Source organism: Macadamia integrifolia, chromosome 13 (assembly GCF_013358625.1).
Source record: "Macadamia integrifolia cultivar HAES 741 chromosome 13, SCU_Mint_v3, whole genome shotgun sequence".
In the NCBI taxonomy this organism is placed as follows: domain Eukaryota; kingdom Viridiplantae; phylum Streptophyta; class Magnoliopsida; order Proteales; family Proteaceae; genus Macadamia; species Macadamia integrifolia.
This window is the reverse complement of record NC_056569.1, coordinates 10,927,814-10,941,278: the sequence shown is the minus strand read 5'-3', so window position 1 is coordinate 10,941,278 and position 13,465 is coordinate 10,927,814. Positions and strand designations below refer to the sequence as shown.

General features: G+C 34.9%; 1 protein-coding gene across 1 annotated transcript; it reads right to left on the bottom strand.

Moving 5' to 3' along the window:
- Positions 1-6,553: 6,553 nt before the first annotated feature.
- Positions 6,554-11,355, bottom strand: LOC122059009 (LRR receptor-like serine/threonine-protein kinase EFR). Its single transcript, XM_042621719.1, has 5 exons — positions 10,764-11,355; positions 10,110-10,289; positions 8,656-9,678; positions 7,731-7,909; positions 6,554-6,709 (listed from the first exon to the last, which is right to left on the bottom strand). Exons 1-5 carry the CDS (start codon positions 11,353-11,355, stop codon positions 6,554-6,556), a joined length of 2,130 nt encoding a protein of 709 aa, XP_042477653.1.
- Positions 11,356-13,465: the final 2,110 nt, after the last annotated feature.

The following is a 13,465-nucleotide window of genomic DNA, read 5'->3' as shown; positions in this document are numbered from 1 at the left end:
AGATGCAAAACTACTAAGCAATTTTGAGTTGCGATTGAGGGACGAGGATAGCTACTCTATTTATGCCTGGAAGAAAAGAAATGAGAGGATAGTGGGAAACAACGAGGAGTCAACAACGGTTATTATTGCACCAAACCGGACGCTAAATCTTTATAAGTCTTTCGTCTTTATCACTTGAGCCATGACTTTGAGACAGGCTTGGTGTGGATATGAGACTTGAAACTCCTCCATGGTGTGGATAGAAGACTTGAAACTCCTCCAAAGTGCCATGACCACTAAGGGGGAGACTTGACTTGAATCGTACTTGGAATTATATAATTTGTTTCTTAATAAGGTGAAAAAAGGACATAGAATTATATAATTTGTTTCTTAATAAGGTGAAAAAAGGACAAAGTGTAAATTCTGTAAAATATTTATGGATGTTTACCTTAATCTTAAAACACTGCCATCTGTTGCATGGTTTAAGATATCGAAATCTCTAACGGGGTTTTTGGCCTAGTGGAAGGAAGATTTTGCTCTATAATTGCTCAGGTCAGCTGATTGTGAGTTCAAGTTGGCATCCCTATTATTGCTCGTTGGTCTTGTGGAAGTGTTGTTTGTTGTAAGGGGGTTATGATCGCTATTCACTACCATGGAGCACATTTTTTAGCTAAAAAAAATCGAAATCATCTTGGTCGATACTGATTTGATCCTAAGAATACCCATGATTTTCATTTAATTTTTTTTTTTTACCTTTATACCCTTCATCCTTACCGAATACCGATCTATTGATCTGATCCTAATCTGGACCAGCCTGTAAGATGTATTTTTAACACATGCATTGTGAGCCATAAGAAGTCCTCACCCAATTGGTTCTCTGGTTATATTTTATTTGTTTCGATCTAAATTGATTGATTTTATTGTAAATTGAAACCAAATCAAATCGAATGAACTTTCAATTTTCAAAACTAAAATCAAACCAATTTTTGTTCTTTTGTTCGAATTTAAACCGCTGGCTTCCTTTGTTTATATTCAAATTTGAAACCCGAAACCATTTTAATAGGATTCTTCTCTCCAATTGTTTCTCTATCTAATTAAAGAATTTGTTCCGTAGAAGATAAAGAGGTTGAACACTTGAACATAGAATGTTACAATACGGTCTACTATTCTATGGCTTTTGATTGCAAGAGTAGTTATTGAATTTAGAGTTCGTAAGCATGCCATTTACAATGAGACCGAATCACTTAGAACCAACTAAAATCAACTGGATCAAACTGAAATCAATTGATCCAACTTCTTATTAGTTTGGTTTTTGGTTTTGTTTTCAAGAAACTATTAAAAATCAAAACCAACTGGACTGGCCAGGAAGACTGATCGAAACCGATCATCTGGAATGGGAAAAAAACTGATAGAACCCAATGAAATCGATAAAATTTAAAGAAAAATTACATGATAACCCACTTTTGGGTTTCCGTTTACAAAATTACCCACAAAAAGTTTTGGTTAACAAAAATACCCAAAATTAGGTTCGGATTTACAAAACTACCCACCCAAAGTTTCAGTTAAAAAAAATACCTAAAATCAGGTTTAGGTTTACAAAACTACCTAAAAGAGTGATTCTTCATCTTCGACATGTAATAATGTATTTTTTTTTATTACTAAAACTGTAAGTAGGTAGTTTTGTAAACCTAAACTCAATTTTGGGTATTTTTATTAACTTAAACTTTAAGTGGGTAATTTTGTAAAGGGAAACCTAATTTTGGGTATTTTTGTTAACTGAAATTTTTGGTGGGTAATTTTCTAAAGAGAAACTCAAAAGAGGGTAATCATTTTTCTCAAAATTTAATCGGACTAATTTCGAATGCATAAAATTGGGAGAAAAAGGATCAGAATCAAATCGAACTATAATGCTTCATATAATTTATATGAGGGTTTGCTTAGGTCACAAAAAACTTGATTGACATCTCCCATAGAGACATGTCATTGGGTACTAGAAGAAATCTCATTAAGTAATTGAGAGGAGAAATAAATACAAAGGCAGAGGGTTCATACATGGTTGCACATAGGGGAAGAACCTATTGTCAAATATGGGGAGGTGGTTTGGTCATTTTGACCCCTTATTGTCTCCATCTAACATTTTGGCTGTGTTTGGTATGTACTTACGGAATAGATTCTAGGTCTAGAATGCATTTTGAAGGTTGATTCTTCTCTAATTTCTCATTTCAGAATACATTTTAGACCCATAATCTATCTGGAGAATGCATAAGAAGCACGGTCTTTGTGTGCAGTCGTGCACGCTGTGCACATAATCAGAAAATGTTTGGCCTAAACATTATTTAAAATTAGAAAAAAAAAAAAGTTTTCCAACCCATCGGGACATGGTAGATTGAGCTGTTGAACTGAGGTGTTTCTCCTATTATTTTTTTATACAAGAGGGGTATTCCAAAAAAGCAGAGGGAACATATTTCATAAATATCATTGAGAAGAGAAAAACATTGACCAAGATTTTTGGGTCAGTTGCTTTACTTGTTCATCTAGTGGAATTAGATTCTGATGCCTGCGTTACTTGGACTTCCACACATTAGACGTGTTAAAGAATTCTAGTAAATTGTTGTTGCAAGGATTAAGAACCACTTTTAATTAGGAAATAAGGCTGTGTTTGATAGTCATTGTATTTTAGAAATGATGTTTTGTGTCAAAATTAGAATTTTCTATTTCTGTGTCAAAATTACATTTTGAAACAAAACTGAACATGCTGACTATGTTTCAACATTTTTTGTTTCTGTCGCTTTTTTACCTAGTTCGTTTTAGAAAAATGGAAAAATGAAGCGTGGATATCAAACGGAAGATCTTGTTTTCTTGTTCTCGTAAAACAGAAAAACACCAGAAACGTCTTTTAGCCAAAGTCCTTTAAATCTTGGTTCTATGTGAATTGAACATAGGAAACATTTTAGCTTATTTTGGCATTCCAATATTAGGTTCACAATTTCCACCTGACTCACAAATTCTAATGGTATTGGAAGTTAACAAAGTTCTATAATAAAAAGCCTTGCTCTTTTTTTTTCCCCTTCTTTTTTATATGAAGATGACTGCCTTAGTTATGAATCAAATAACTCTGCAGGCAAATCCAGACCATACAAAACCTTAGATATGTTAATCCCCTCGACAAATGGTAGCCAACAAGTGAGCTACCCATACTAGTTATTTTGTGTAAATACATCCTGAAAGAAAATGAAAAATAAATAAATAAATAAATAAAAGTCTCTTTAACATCAAATACAATTGTCTTCCATCAAACCATTGGTCAATGTCTCCTTTGTATCGACGAGGATGATGACGGATTCTAGCCTCAATGAGCTCCCAAAAAGGAGAATGAAAACTAGAAACTGAAGAAGTGCCATCAGATTCAAATTTTAGGACTCAGATGCAAAAATTACTAAGCAATATTGAGTTGCGATGGAGGGACGAGGATAGCTACTCTATTTATGCCTTGAAGAAAAGAATTGAAAGGATAGTGGGAAACAACGAGGAGTCAGCAACGGTTAATAATCCACCAAACCACTCGCTAAATGGGCCATGACTTCTCGATAGGCTTCGTGCGGATAGGAGACTTGAAACTCCTCCAAGTCGGTCAGTCGGTCAGTCGGTCAGTCGGTCGGTAAATGAATTGAAGGGCTAAAGGACTTGTTTCCATTTGCCATGGGCCCATGACCACGAATGGGGAGACTTGACTAGAGTCGTAGTTGTAATTATATAATTTGTTTCTTAATAAGGAGAAAAAAAAGGATAACGTGTAAATTCCGTAAATTATTTATAGATGAAAGCATAAGATCTGTTGCATGGTCTAAGATATTGAAATCACCAGCAAAGTTGGTAGCTTAGTGGAAGGAAGTTCTTGTCTCATCATTTTTCAGGTCAGCTGATTGTTGGTTCAAGTTGATATGTCCCACTATTGCTCGTTGATCTTGCAGAAACATTGCTTACCGTGAAAAAGCTTTGATCTAGGGGTTATCGTCACTACCATGGAGCACATTTTTTTGCTTAAAAAAAAAAAACGGATATCAAAATTGGTCTTCGTCGATACTGATTCGAGCTTGATCTGGGTTGGTCTCTATCAGCCTAGATAGGATAAGAATACCCATGATTTCATTTATTTTATTTTTAACCGTTTTTACCCTTCGTCCTGGTCCGGATCGGCTTGTAAAATATATTTCCAACACACGCATTGTGAGCCATAAGAAGTCTTCATTGAATTGGCCGTGTTGAAGGGTGTGGGCATGTAACCTCAACAATTTCTTAGTAGGACTGAAATTTAAACTTATTAATTGTTGTCATGGTTCCTTAGTCTAGTCAATTTGGACGTATATGTGGAAGCATTAATTTATTATTATTATTATTATTATTATTATTATTATTATTATTATTATTATTATATGGTTGATAGCAAGTTGGTGGAAATTGCTTCTCGTTTGAATTAAACTTTTTGACCTTGCATTAGAAACAAAGACACATTATTGTAGGGTATAGTGTAGGGTTTAGTAGATTTATTTTCTGACTTATACGGATTATATTTTATTTGTTTTCATTTAAATGACTGATTTTCTTATAAATTGAAACCAAACCAAAACGAACGAACTTTCAATTTTCAAAACTAAAACTGAATCAATTTTTTTTTTTTTTTTTGAAAACCGCTGGTTTCCTTTGTTTATATTCAAATTTGAAACCCAAACCACTTTATTAGGAATCTTCTCTCCAATTGTCATTCTATCTAATTTTGTTCCATAGAAAATAAAGAGGTTGAACACTTGAAAATAGAATGTTACAATACGCATAGAATGTTACAATACGGTCTACTATTTTATGGCTTTTGATTGCAAGAGTAGTTATTGAATTTAGAGTACGTAAGCATGCAATTGTATGAGTGAGACTGAATCACTAGAACCGACTAAAATCAACTGGATCAAACCAAAATCAGTTGATCCAGCTCCTTATTAGTTTGTTTTCGATTTTGTTTTTAAGAAACTATTAAAAAGCCAAAATCAACTGGACTAATTGGTAAGACCAATCGAAATCGATCATTGTTGTTGTACGATGTCTTGTATTTCGTCACAGTTTAATCTAGGGAGTACTGGTGCAATGCCTCGATAGGTAGGACAGCGGTCCTACTCGAATTTTTTATTTGAGGGCAGTTTTGTACTTTCTGGATTAGGGATTTTCGATATATATTCATAGTGAGGGTTTCTTTCTCTATAATACAAGTAATACTGAGAGGTGTGAGGGACGAGCATTGTAACTCTATTCTCCATTGATAGTGAAGCAGGATCTGATCTCATTGAGGATGTAGGCAACCTTGTCGAACTTCGTAAATCTGTATGCATTGTTTGTCTGTATAGTTTTTCCATTATCTTCTGCATTGTTTTAGGGTTGCGTTTCTACAATCATTTGGACTTGGAAAAAAAAAAAAGAACTAAGAGAACCCAATGAAATCGATATAATTCAATTGGACTGATTTGCATAAAATTGAGAGAAAAATGATCAAAATCAAATTGAACCATAATGCTTCGTATAATTTATGAGAGTTTACTTAGGTCACAAAAAAACTTGATTGACGTCTCCCATACAAATATGTCATTGGGTATAAGATATCTCATTAAGTAATTGAGAGGAGAAATAAACAAAAAGGCAAAGGGGTTTGGTCATTTCGACCCCTTATTGCCTCCATCTAACATTTCGGCTATATTTAGTATGTATTTACGGAATATATTCTGGGTCTAGAATGCATTTTGAAGGTTGATTCTTCTCTATTTTCTCATTTTAGAATGCATTTTAGACCTAGAACTTATCTAGAAAATGCATACAAAACACAGTCTTTATGTGCAATCGTGCACAGCTGTACACAAAACCACAAAACATTTGGGCTAAACATTATTTAAAATTATAAAAAAAGTTTTCTAACCCATCGGAAGAAGGTAGATTGAGCTGTTGAACTGAGGTTTTTCTCCTATTACTTTTTATACAGAAAGGGGGTATTTAAAGAAGGCAGAGGAAACATATTTCAGAAATATCATTGAGAAGAGAAACAAATTGACCAAGATTTTGGGGTCACTTGGATTTCCACAAATCAGAAGTGTCAAAGGAATTCTAGTGAATTGTTGTTGCAAGGATTAAGAACCACTTTTAATAAAGAAATAAGTCCTTTAAATCTTGGTTCTATGTGAATTGAATATGGTAAACATTTTAACCTATTTAGTTATTTTGAAATTCCACTATAAGGTTCACAATATCCACCTGACCCACAAATGCCATGGCATTGAAAGGTAACAAAGTTCCATAATAAAAATCTTTACTCTTCTTTAGTTATGATTATAGAAAGGAGCTCATACATGCAAGCAGCATATTATGAAACAAACACATCGAATAACTCTGCAGGCAAATCCAGACCATACAAAACCTTAGATATGGTAATCCCCACAATAAATGGTAGCCAACAAGTGAGCTACCGATATTAGTTATTCTGTGTAAATGCATCTTAAAAGAAAAAATAAAAAAATAAAAAAATAAGTCTCTTTTAACATCAAATATAATTGTCTTCGATCAAGCCATTGGCCATTGTCTCCTTGGTATGAAACTCCACTAGTTGCTCTTCAATAGTCAGGCTTTTGGCTTCTTGCAATCCCTTGCAATCCTTATCGAAGAGCCCTAATTTCCATCCTTGTAGGTTATCTTCAACCTGCACATTGAAATCCACATATTGCAGCTACAAAACAGCTCAAGTAAATTCATGTAATATGATTTATTATGCCATTGTTTGTCAAGGCTTCAGAAAACCCCATTGAATTTCAGCTTAAATCAACCTGCTTTAAGGGATTTATAAGGGCACAATTTTAATTCAATTGCCATTAAAATTTTTTAATCAACGTGTCATAGGCATTTCTGACAAGAGTTGTAGATGCCAAGACCATTGCTAGCCATTATCACCAAATGCTTTTGACAAGATATATGAACAACACTTCTAACAGATTCTTTAAAAAGATTAAAAAAAACAAAAAACAAAAAACAAAAAACAAAAAACGAAAACGAAAACAAAAAAAAAAAAAAAAAAAAAAAAAAAAAAAAAAAAAAAAAAAAAAAAAAAAAAAAAAAAAAAAAAAAAAAAAAAACTGAAATTAAGGAAAATATAGATACCCATATTTGAGAAATATTGCCTTCACTTTAACTTTACCTGAAGGAGATCATTTACAGTGATCAAGAAACATTGGAAGGGAATTCTACTTCTAATGATTGATATCAGAGAGTGATTTTCCAATAGATCCTCCTAATGCAACCAAACCTCTTGTCTATGAGGAGCCTCCAACCTAATTCTGGGCCATACCAATTGGCAATTACCACTCCCCCACCCCACCCCCCCACCGAAAAAAAAGGGGAGGGTGGGGGGTTTGGAACATATTTACTTGTCCCAAAACTGATACGGTCTTGTTACAGAGTGGATTCAAGTAAAGATGGAATTGGATCTTATATTCTCGCAGTTGCTACCTTGGCTATCAAATGTGAATAACTTTTGATCTGCTTACCTCAGCTATATAATCTAGAACTTTCTTTTTCTAATTTTTTTCATGAGAATTAAGTGACCAAGACAATAAAATAACTACAAAGGTAATAAATTCAGAATCACCTTCGAATCAGGAGTGGTTGCTCTATTGATAGATTCTTCCTCCAAGAAAATTATCCTTGATTAAATGTAGTGCTCTCACCACATCGTTCACGTCCATACGTTCTTTTGGCGAGTCCATGGAGCAGCAGAGTGCAATTTCAATTATTGATGTTACACAATCTTGCAATTTATCTGTCCTATGACTAGGACCTTCAGTTCTATTGGTAGCTTCCTCTTCAATTTCTGCACCAGGTTTTTCTTTGGGCTGGAGTGTTGAATCTAAAATTTGCTAACACTTGTTCAGGTAATGCTGCCTTAGCAAAGTTATGGAGAGTTAAGTCATCTATAAACATTTGATCTGTTGGCCTTTTTCCTGTGAACATCTCCAATAAAAGGATCCCATAGCTAAACATATCCCCTTGTATAATTGCCTTTCCACCCATGCCATATTCTGAAATTTAGAAATCTTGAACTGTTACAATTGGATTTTTGCATGTTTTTCATACAATATAAGAATATTACATGTCTGAAATATTCAAATTGTCAACATATTATTCAAAAGTAGCAAGTTACATGGTCATTTCTTCAATTTGGAGATCTAAATATTTTTTATATTTTTAATAGGAATCCAATCTAAATTTCATCCAATTAGATACTAGGATCTAATGCAATCATAGCATAACCAGTTCCTAATTCGTTTACCAAAAAAAACAGATTCCTAATCGAAATGCATATCGATAAAACTATGATCAACTATAATCGACATGGAAAAATGTGTTCATATAGTCAACCAAATGTCTAGAGTATGATCTGAATATCCAATAATATTTGGATTAATAAACAGGATCTCTAGAAGTCTGATTTGGTCAATTTTTCTAAATCATCACTTGGTTATTGTCCAACAACGTACAACATATTCTGACTTTGAATTGATAGAAACAACTTAGTAAAGGGCATCTAGATTGACGTAATCAAAATATAATTTATTAATAACTCAAAACAAAATTTTATAGTTTATTTGTTACCTGGAGCAGCATAGCCAATAGATCCTTTTATCCTAATGTTACTAGTTTGAGTCTGGGATGAATCGTCGTCAAGTTCTAAAAGTAGTCTTGCCAAACCAAAATCGCTAACATGTGCAGTCATATAACTGTCAAGTAGGACATTGCTTGGCTTCAAGTCACAATGAACAATTGGTGCATAACAGTGGTAATGTAGATATTCAATTGCAAAAGCCACATCAATTGCAATGTTTAATCTTTGAAGAAAGCTAAAATTCCTTGACTGATTATGTGCCTCCATCGGCAGATGCAACCAATCATCTAGACTTCCATTGGGCATGAACTCATAAACAAGTGCTTTGAAATCTTTGCCTTTTGAATCCAAACTTGAACAAGAAGTCAAAATTTTAACAAGATTCCGATGTCGAATGTTTCTTAATGCTTCACATTCAGTCGTAAAACTCTTGTAAGCTCTTGGATTTTGAAGATTGAGTACCTTGACTGCGACGATTACATCTTGGTTGATGATCCCTTTATATACAAAACCAAAACTACCAGAACCTATCAAATTAACTGAAGAAAATCCTCCAGTAGCTTGAAAGAGTTCATAGTAACAAATCTTTAAAAGTCGATCACCGATTAATGGTGTGGATGGTGGTTTACTTATTGATTTTCTTATCCAATAACGAGTAAGAAAGGAAGCTATCAAAATAAAACCAAGAACCAAACTGATCATAAGTGCCAAAACTATTTTGAAAGCATGAGATTTTTCTCTTTTTGTAGACCCATGGTTTGTGCATGTAGGCAATTGTAACTTTGCAACTCCTCCACAAAGCTTTTCATTTCCATTCAAAAAAATTGCACTCGCATTGCCAAAGACTCCTTTTGTTGGTACCTCCCCCTCAAGGTTATTGAATGATAAACTCAAACTCTGCAACGCTAAAAGATTTTCAAGATCTTTCGGGATTTGGCTTGATAAGTTGTTGCATGAAATATCTAAATCTTGAAGCCCCTTCAAAAGAGTCAAAGATTGAGGAATGGTTCTTTCTAAGAAATTATCCCCATATAAAGATGTTCCAAACTATTACACTCACCAATGGAGTGGGGGATTTCTCCAGACAATTTGTTTATGGAGATATCTAGTGTTGAAAGACTCTTCAAGTTACCGATTTCCATTGGTAGGGAACCGAACAGAGAGTTGTAAAATAAGTCAAGAGATATTGACAAGGAGGAAATGCCAAAGAGTTGTTTAGGTATTGTGCCTTGGAGGTTATTGTGAGAAAGGGTTAGGTGCTATAAATTTTGATAATTTGCAAGGCTGGAAGGGATGCTTGAATTCAAGTTGTTTCCTTCTAAATGGAGTCCATAAAGAATAATGAGATTACCTACAGAGGATGGTATCTGTCCAGAGAGTCTATTTTGACCCAATAACAATTTTTGAAGCTTCTGAAGTTTCCCAATACTGGACAGAATATTACCTTCAAGAAAGTTCACTTTTATGCTGAAAAGTGTTAAGTTGATGAGATTCTCAATCCCTGCAGGGATGGTTCCAGATATTTGATTATCCCCTAATCGAAGATATAAGAGCTGAGTTGAGAGATTGGCTTTGAAGTTGGGAAGGAGACCTTGAAAGCGATTAGTGTATAGATCCAAACTCTCTAGATGTGTACAATTAAGCAGAGAATTTACAAACTCCATATCATTAACTTCCTCTCCTCCAAATTGATTTCCACCAATATTGAATTTTTGAAGACTTTGAAGATTCCCTATACTTTTAGGGACTGATCCAACAAAATTGTTACTAGAGAGATCAATAATTTGGAGTGATGAAATATTGGAGATGGAAGTAGGAATGGTCCCCGAGAAAAGGTTTAGTCCAATGTATAGTATTTGGAGATTTGGAAGAGTGAGGCCTATGTTTTGGGGAAGGCTCCCATGGAGTTGGTTTTGTGTCAAATAAAAAACTTCAAGAGATGAAAGATTGTAAAGTGAGAGAGGTAACATACCCGATAGGTTGTTTAGAGCAAGTGATAGGTAGTATAAGTTTGTAAGTTGACCAAGTGATTCTGGAATCTTCCCCTATAGTCTATTTCCAACCAAAGAAATAGTTTGGAGGAAGGAGAAAATGTTACCAAAAGAAGCTAGTAATTCTCCAGTTAAGCCATTATAATTAATGGAAATGTGCTCCAGCATTGACAAAGACATAAATAGTTCAACCGGAATGTTCCCGACAAGATTGTTTCTGGAGAAGTGAATATCTCTTAGAAGAGTGCAGTTGGCCAAGCTAGTAGGAATTTCTCCTTCGAAGGTGTTGTTGTTGAAGTTAATTTCTCTCAATCGAATCAGATTACCGATTTCTTGTGGAATTTGGCCCTGGAAGCTATTGTTTCCAATGTTGAGAAAATGCAGAAACCTGAGATTCCCTATGGAAGGAGATATGTTCCCTCCCAATCCTTTCTCTCCCAAATCCAAGCTGATAACTCGTTGTTGATGACGGTTGCCACATGTGATTCCTACCCAATTACAAAAATGGACGGAATCATTCCAAGAACTTAGTGCTCTGTATGGATCATCAATTCGTTTCTTAAACTCAAGCATAGCAAGCCGATCTGTCTCGTTCCCTACTATGATCCTTCTACCAATGACGACGACGATAATGACGGAATCTAGCCTCAATGAGCTCCCAGAAAGGGGAATGAAAACTAGAAACTGAAGAAATGCCATTTGAATCAAAATTTGGTACGCACAACAACTTTTACGCAATTTTGAGTTTTGCGATGGAGGGAGGAATGTAGCTACTCCATTTATGGTGATAATTACACCAAACACACACTAGCAAGGGGAGACTTGAGTAGTAGTATTTGTTTCTTATATGGAGGAAAAGGACAAAGTCTTATATGGAGATAAGACCCATAGTTTTCATTATTAAAACAAATTTTTTTTTAGCCCCCATATATAATGATCCATTGACACGATATTGGTGTCGACTGATACCAAATCGATCGATCAAGTCATGCCTATTTTTTCCGATTGCTCAAACCATGATCTATAGGCTTCTTTTGTGTGAAGGACAAACCTCTTCTCACTACTAATGACTTTTGAAAATTTGTGTGGTTCATGAGGTTATTTTCTTGAAGGGATGAATCTCATGGAAATTTTGTTCAAGTTGAAATAATCGAGCTTCTTCTAGCTATAAAGACATTGAAAATGATTCATGTTTGGGTTTAGTTCTGGAATACAATCCCCAGTATTGAGGCGATGATAACTTGAAATAATCTATGTTTTAGACAATTGAGTCATACATTAGTAATTTATATTTTCTACATACAAATGATGAGCTATAAGTCCTCGCCTCCTCATACTTACTGTAACATTGTAGCGGTTGTAGAGGATGTGGACCTCAATAAATTGGACGTGTGGAAGGGGTGGAAATGTCACATCCACAATTTATTTCTTAGTGGACTGAAATTAAAACCTATCAAGTGTTGTCATGTGTTCCCTAGTCCAGTCAATTTGGATGTATATGTGGAGTTGATTGTTTGCATGTCCTTTTCTTGTGGTTGATGGCAACTTGGTGGAAATTGTTTCCCTCTTGACTTAATTTTTCGGTCAGGATCAATAAGACATGCTAGCACTTCTTTACGCCCACCCGCCTACACCCTCCTCTTCTCCACTCGCCTGCCTCTCCCCACCGCCACAAGACAAAATGGGCTTCTTGTAGTAGTGGGGGCGACATAGATGGTTGGGCCGGTTTAAGCGGGGCTGGGGAGTCGATCTCACACATTATTCAATTCTAGACAAGCAACGAAGAATCAATCTAGTAGGGTAGGGTTGGACGATTGGTGGGGTTGGGTTGGACGATTGCAAGGGCATGGTATGGTTGAAGATAGGTTGTAGGTTTGGTTATGGGAATAAAAAGGGAAAATTACATGATTACCCACTTTTGGGTTTTCCTTTACAAAATTACCCACAAAAAGTTTTGGTTAATAAAAATACCCAAAATTGGGTTTGGGTTTACAAAACTACCCACCCAAAGTTTCAGTTAACAAAAATACCCAAAATCAGGTTTGGGTTTACAAAACTACCCAAAATAGTGAGTCTTCATCTTCCACATATAATCATGTATTTTTTTATTATTTAAACTTTGTGTGGGTAGTTTTATAAACCCAAACTCAATTTTGGGTATTTTTGTTAACTTAAACTTTAAGTGGGTAATTTTGTAGAGAAAAACCTAATTTTGGGTATTTTTGTTAACTAAAACTTTTGGTGGGTAATTTTGTAAAGGGAAACCCACAAGTGGCTAATCAAGTAATTTTCCCGAATAAAAATAGGTTGTAGGGTGAAGTGGGATTGCAATGTGGTCGGAGGGGATAGGGTCATCGGGTATATTATCGGACAAACGAGGGTGGGAAGGGAAGGGTGAAAAAGTAGGGCTAGGTTCAAGGGTAAAAATTTCAAACAATGTAGATAATGGAGGTAGAAACACTACAATGGGTAGTTTTGTTCACTTAAAACTCAATGTTGTATATTTTGTTCATTGAAACATAAAGTGGGTAGTTTGGTAAAAGGCCACTTAAAAGTGAGCAATCATGTAAGAAAAAATTTCTTATTTCATAAAGGATGGTAAAAATAAGAATCATGCATGTTGCAAATGAGTCCACATCCTCTGCAATGAGTAGTGAAGTGCGATGAATATCAAACTGCTGAGAACATTTAAGGACATGCCCAAGGGCTCTCAATCATGCAATGCTCATTACACCGGTACAACAGGTGGAGACGATTTTCAAACAGTTGCAAAGAGCTCATTTTGCTCACAATGGAATGACTTGCGAAG

What these genes read in the sequence shown, in the direction of transcription:
- LOC122059009 (XM_042621719.1), bottom strand. Translation starts at nt 11,355, where the DNA reads ATGGCATTTCTTCAGTTTCTAGTTTTCATTCCCCTTTCTGGGAGCTCA. An exon ending in TATTGGCTATGCTGCTCCAG is followed by an intron (nt 7,910 to 8,655) that starts GTAACAAATAAA and finishes AGCAAATTTTAG; the next exon opens with ATTCAACACTCCAGCCCAAA. An exon ending in GTATGGACGTGAACGATGTG is followed by an intron (nt 6,710 to 7,730) that starts GTGAGAGCACTA and finishes TTCAATGTGCAG; the next exon opens with GTTGAAGATAACCTACAAGG.